The sequence below is a fragment of the Alligator sinensis genome, unplaced genomic scaffold, assembly GCF_000455745.1.
Source record: "Alligator sinensis unplaced genomic scaffold, ASM45574v1 scaffold806_1, whole genome shotgun sequence".
Lineage (NCBI taxonomy): Eukaryota > Metazoa > Chordata > Crocodylia > Alligatoridae > Alligator > Alligator sinensis.
This window is the reverse complement of record NW_005842521.1, coordinates 580,735-587,196: the sequence shown is the minus strand read 5'-3', so window position 1 is coordinate 587,196 and position 6,462 is coordinate 580,735. Positions and strand designations below refer to the sequence as shown.

Below are 6,462 nucleotides of genomic sequence, written 5' to 3'. Positions count from 1 at the left end.
ACTTCCGCCCAAGTCGAAGAGCTTTGAGCACGCTGTGGAGTGCCTCTGAAGTTATCTGACTTGCGGCTGCCGATCAATAGACTGATCACCTATTGATCTTTCTTCCCGTCGCCGAGCGCAATCCCAGACGTACCCCTTTCCCCGCCGGCTTCGAATTGCAGACGGATTAACTGGCTTGGGCCCCGCCAGCTGGAACAACTCGTGTGGTTGTTCAGACGACCGGACCACCTGCGTCGTGATTGCAAGCGGCGTGAGTAAAGTTTTTTACAACCAATAAGTTGTGTCTGCCTCTCCATTCACCAGCCCGCCCTAACGTACGACCAATTTCTAACGCAACTCGAGTCGGCTCTGGCCGTCCGAGAAACAATGGAACAGTCTTTCATTTTGACTTCCTCTTTCTGTGTAGTAGCTAATAGAGGCAAATTAGATTTTCTTGATAAAAGTCTATATAAAGATACAAAAATATTTTTATTTCTTATGCAGGATGAAGAAAAATGTCTACTAATGGTGAATGAAGTAATGGAAGAACAGCAGCACCTTAAGGATAGATTAATGACCCAAAAATCTGAGGTTACAAAAGCACAAAGTGAAATTGAGGAAGCCAGGAAGATATTACTAGCTCTTAATAAGTAATTACTAATTGTGCTTACTAACAGGGATTAGTTTGGTTAATACAAAAAGAGGTCTTGACTTTAAATGCCTGAACTTCTTGTGCTTGTGCTTTTTGGGAGCCTTTAGAAACATGAGAATTGCTATTTCTTTGATCAAATCCCAGGTCCCAATAGTCCAGTGTCCTATCTCCCAACAGCAGCTGCCACTTCAGAACATTAGCACCAAGTGCTCCCCTTGAATGGATAGTGTAGACTACAGTGGTAAAATCCCTCTTAATTGTTTGTCCTTATTTGATCACTTTAACTTTACCAATTATACAGTGATACAGTTCTACAGGCTGTGATGATACTGCCATTGTTTACCAGTTTCATACATTTTTGTACTTGTAGGGAAGCAGGGAAATTACAAAAGGAAGCTACAGCTATTGAAGCCTCTCTGGAACAGAAAAGGTTAGAGAGACATAATAGGCTTCTTGAATGCAAGGTCCAAGACTTGAGAATTGATCTCCTGTGGGGATCACTGGATGAAGTCAGTGAAATTGAGGTACTTAAAAAAATACTTATTAAATACTTACTGTGACAGAATAATTACCTGGTCCTGAAAAGAAAACATTTTCATTTCCTGTCTAGGAAAAAAATGCCGTTGTTATAAAAAGTATAAAAACAGTAATACAGGCACAAGAAAAATTAGCCCTCATCCAACAAATAACAGATGTTTACCTTCACCATCTTTGGCAATATCTTCCTGAAAAAAATACTGGCTTTGTATTATAAAGCTTTGGTGTATCAGTACTAAAAATATACATTTAAGAGGGTACACAAAGATCCAGGCAGAATTACAAAAGTATAAGGCCTGAGGATGGGGTAAAATTCAAGTTTATATGATGGGCATTGAGAATTCATCCACATGAATTTCTAATATAAAATTCTAACGCCTCAACTTCTAATACGATTGTTATCTAAATGTGAACCTTCTTCATCCAGCAGAGGAACAGAAATACAAGGAGTAATATAATCTGATAAATATTCTTGTTGATGGAGGATTGATACTTTATTACATTTTCAGTCTTTCTTCCTTTCCCAACAGGATCTTCCCCCCAAGTCAGTGGCTTGTGAGGAGCAAAGATTCTTTACTTTTATCATTATCTCAGTAGGAAAAGAATGATTTTTTTTTAGAAAGTTTACAGGAATTGTCACTAAACCTATTAATTGGGAAGGGTCTTATGGGGAAATCAGGCAGAAATGAAAATGCAAGGAGGATGACGAATGAGATGACCAGGGTTCTCTCTGAGTGGGCAGGGACATGAAGTCACTCATGGAGCACATAAATCAGAGAAAAAGAATCTCATATGAGGTTAGAGCACTGGCCCATACTTAGAGTTGAAATGAGGAAAGGAAGGTGGATGGGGACATCCAGTGAAGGTCTTGGAGGGGATGTGGCCTTGACACTGAGGATGGAAGTATTTGGTGAGGGACTGATACTGAGAGCAGGCAGAAGTGCTGTTTGTCAGGGAATAGCTACTTAGATCTGGGTTGTTACCCTTTGGAACTAGTGAATAACAAGCATTCTGCTTATACTTACTATCAGCACAGGAAATGGAGTCTCATTCATTTTTTATAAGACCATTCCAGTGGAAGAGATGTTTTCTCTGGACAAAATACTCCCCTATGAAGGGGAATGAACTGTTCTGGGAAAGCCAGCCCTCAGATCAGGATAGTATTGCTTTTCCCAGAGTACGCTAAACAACTCCACTGCTGCTTTCATCTTAACCTTACAGCCTCAGTTGATATATTCTTCACTGTTTGCAGATAGCTTTTTCAACTAATAATGCAAAATGTCAGGCAATTGCTAAATCAACTTGTGCTTGCAAAATGGTATTAAATAAGTTAGGCGTGGACTTTTCTTTCTTTTAACAATTGAAAGATCTCTGTATTTCATGTTTCTCAGTTGGGAATTCCTTCACCTATTTTACAGCTAGGATCGGAAATAGAAAGCACTCAGATGACAGCAGATATCTATGAAAGAGAAGGTGCAATTCAAATAGACTACAGTGGTCTAGCAGAAGATCTAAAGGTAAACAGTTTTTATTTAGCACTTGGGGAGAGGACATGGAAATCTTCAGAGAAACTTCAGAATAAAAACTGGTAGGTCTGAGACTGAACAGTAACCATCCCCTGTTACTCATTTTGACTTTCTAGCATTTAGTATATGTTTTGAGGGTGTTGGTTATAGCCGTGTTGGTCTAAGGACATAGGCAGACAAGGTTATTTGGGTAAATGTCATATATTTTATTAGACCAACTAAATAGTTGGAAAAATTCTTCTTTACAAGGTTTTGGGCACAAGCTCCCTTCTTCAGGCAGAGGGAGAGTGTGCTGGTTATGTATGTGCTCTCCTGGGTGGAGTAGAAGCTTCCCAAAGCACATTTACCCAAAGAACCTGGTCTGCCTAGCATTAGTATATGCATTTGCCTAGTTGCAATACATTTTAACTGTATTCTGTAGGTCTAAGTTTATGCAAATCTAATGGAGAAAAAGCAGGATTGCTGTTCTGATTTTTCTTCATGTTGTTGCCTTCATAGGATAAACAGTATGTGTAGCATCCCTAAGTTCAGCATTTTTACAAGTGATTGACAGTTGAAGTGCCTTGAGCCCTCCTTTTCTTAGCCTAAGGTTATAAGTACCCTGTTCTCTATAACAGTCCCTCAGATTATGGTTACTCACCTGTTGAAGAGGTTACAGAAGCAATTTTCCCTTTCTTCATCAAGTTAGTTTTCATAAAATAGTTAAGTTGGGGAGTTGTGGTTGTCCATGGCTCTGAGAGAAGACTTCTTAAAAAACTCTCCCCTAAAATATTAATATGGTCGCACAGTGTCAAAGTCTGGTTCAGAATATCAGGCTAAGAGCTGGTAATGTTGGAATAATGTTCTGGCCTTGATAGTCAAGGTATCTTCTATTGAACCAACTGCGTGGTTGGGATAGACTTAGACAAGCATTTGATTGCAATGTATCCTTCACATTCAAAAGCTTCGGTTGTTTCATTAAAACATTCCAAACATGAAGTTGTTCCAATAAAACAATACCACCCACAAAAATCCTTGCCTCTTGCAGGTTAAGAATTGGTCATTCTTTGGTAAAGGCCATAACATATAGAAGTTCTGAATTAATTTTTCTAGATGCTGGGGGGCAAGGGTTTTTCAAATAGAGGTAAGAAAAGTACCTTTTGGGCATGTCTACATGTCACCATACAGCAACATTGCTATGGTGCTGTGCTTTAGTAGTTCCTTTTGGAAAAGTACGAAAGTATGGCACAGTAACTGCCCATACTGCATCATGCACACTGCACACCATTAGGTTTCGCCACTATGCCTCCACAGTGGTGCGCTATACCGGGGGTGTGCGCCACTATGGCAGTGTAGCTGCTGATCACGTGTAGACCCATGTGATTGCTATGTCGCTGTAGTGCACCATAGGGCGATGTAGTGCATCGCTACGTCGCCGTAGGGCAACATGTAGACGCACCCTTTATAGTTTTGCAGGTTCTCTTATTTCAACAGAGAGAGTTGTTCTCTCAGTCTTCAAGATGCCTCATACAACAGATTATTAGGCTTAGAAGTTGGGATGTCTTGGTATGTCTAGACAATCCTTTAAGTGTAAAGAAATTCTAGACAGTTCTTTAAGTGTAAAAAAAACTTTCCCTCAGGAAGTAAATGTTGCTAGGTGCAACTGATTTAAAAGGTTTGCTTAAGGCAGAGGCATTAGCTTAGTTCTTGCCCATTTATTCCAGTACAGGTTACCTTATAAACTTCTGTTTCTTTAGCATTTTGAAGACTTGTCAGAGTCTGTTTAATTCCTATTTCTGCTTAGCATGTTGCAGCATTTGTCCATTCCTTGCCAAAACAATTTTTTAAAGGTTTTTAATAATAGTACGCTACCATTCAGGATCTGCCTGAGTATTGGCAAGTAAACCCTTTTTTATGAGTTGTCTGTCTTTATGTAGGACCTACAGTCTGATGGAGAGATTGAGGCTCACCTGAAACAACTGCAACAGCAAGCAGCATCGAAAGAGAATATTTTGTTAAGGACAGCTGCACCAAACCTAAGAGCACTGAATAAATTGCAGGTTGTGAAGGGCAAGTTCCAAGAATCAGTAGATGGTAACAGCAGACTTTTACTTGTTATTAGTCACTTCTCTGGATAGTGAATAATCTTGCTTCTGAAATTGGCCTTCACTAATTTCACCCTTCAGGTGTTTAAATATTTCCTTTGCTTTTTACAGAAACTTCATTCTACATGCCTCACCATTATCTTTAGTTTTGTCGCTGCCGTGCACTGCAGCGGGGGGGTTGGGACCTTAGAAGGCCGTCAGGCGGGTACTTGTGACGCTTGGAGTGGAATTAATTAGGCGGACGCTTATCGGTTGCAAAGCAAGATTGTTTACTCACGCCGTCAAGGTGAATAGCGGAGGTCAGAGATACTTGGTTAGTTACAGCTTAGGGTTCGTAGGTCGGTCTGTATAAGAGTTCGGTGGTCGGGCCGGCAGGTCGTTGATTTACGTCTGAGATTGGGTCGAGACGCGGGGGGGCACTGACAAGTGATCAAATTGCCAGTTACTCTGATACGTGTGATCAGAGGTCTCCGAGGTGCGTACTTGTGTTTTATTTGTGTAATAGCCAGTTGGTTTCGCCACGTAATAAATTTAATTAGAATCGCCAATTATCTAGCGGTCTTCGCTAGGGTTCTATCTCACAGGGCTACTCCCTGTTTTCTTTGACCAATTATAATGATTTATGTAAAGCACAGGTTAAAGTTTCATTTCTAGTTAGTGGCGCAGCAATAAATTTCTTTTCGACATGCGCAGCAAAAAAAACCTGTTACTATCATCTTGTTAGTTAACCCTTAGTTAACCTAGTGCAGACTAAAACTGTTTTGAATGGTTTTACTTGCTTGTGACATGGGCACTACTTAATTGGGTTGTGACATGCCCCCTTGCCCATGGCCTTAATGCGCATTAAGCTAAAGCGCATTAAATTTAGGCATGCATAAATGCATGTGTAGACACACCCATAGACTGGTATAAAAATGGCAGAACCCCAGTCTAAGATTTGGCACTCCCTACCAATGGGGTAATGTGTGTTCTCTTTGCAACTGATCTAAACTATACCTCTTACAGAAAACCACGTAAGTACACTTGAATTAACTTAAACGCAGTAAACTGTTATCCTTGATTTTATACAATCTTTTTTAATTCGATTTTTTAAGGTAACTGAGAGTGTGGTATCAGATTAATGCCCCCTATACGGAGGGTTTTTATAATTGTGGCTTATTATATTTGAGTTAAGTTGTAGCTCTGAAAACACCAATTTTCCGTGTCGTCATTAGCGGCCTTTCTTCATTTCTTTTACTGTCACCTCTCTTCCCAAATCGTTCCTTTTCCTCTTTTTTTTAATGTATAGGTTCCTTTAGAACCTTGACTACTTGCCCCCTTCCATCATCATCTCCCTCATCTCTTTTTTCACGTTCCCTAAACCTTTAGACTATCAATGCTGTTCTCTTTCAATAATTCAGAGCTTTCCACTCAAAACATTATGACTTGGCTTTACTGTGTAAAGTCTCGAACCGGCTTTAAAACAAAACAAAATAAGTATGTACAAGATTATTAACAGGAAAAAAGGAACTATAAAATGAGCCGTTAGTTATGTCTTTGGCCTACAATGACAGAAGGTTCAGGACCGAGTTGGAGGTTTTGAAGTCAGCTCCGTTCGCCGAGGAACCTGTTGGTAACAGCAGGAATAGAGCGACGACCCTGCTTGCAACATATGAGTAGGCGGCCATTGTGGCATAGACCCGGG

The 6,462-nt window shown here is 40.2% G+C and overlaps 1 protein-coding gene across 2 annotated transcripts in view; it reads left to right on the top strand.

Annotated features, from left to right (window-relative positions):
* The window catches only part of SMC1B (structural maintenance of chromosomes 1B), a 67,728-nt gene that overhangs the window by 49,913 nt on the left and 11,353 nt on the right, over positions 1 to 6,462 (top strand). For both annotated transcript variants that reach the window (XM_006031658.3, XM_006031659.3), the window contains 4 exons: positions 484 to 629; positions 1,002 to 1,155; positions 2,587 to 2,685; positions 4,611 to 4,767. In XM_006031658.3, coding sequence (XP_006031720.2) covers positions 484 to 629; positions 1,002 to 1,155; positions 2,587 to 2,685; positions 4,611 to 4,767 — 556 coding nt within the window. The remainder of the gene's footprint in view (positions 1 to 483; positions 630 to 1,001; positions 1,156 to 2,586; positions 2,686 to 4,610; positions 4,768 to 6,462) is intronic.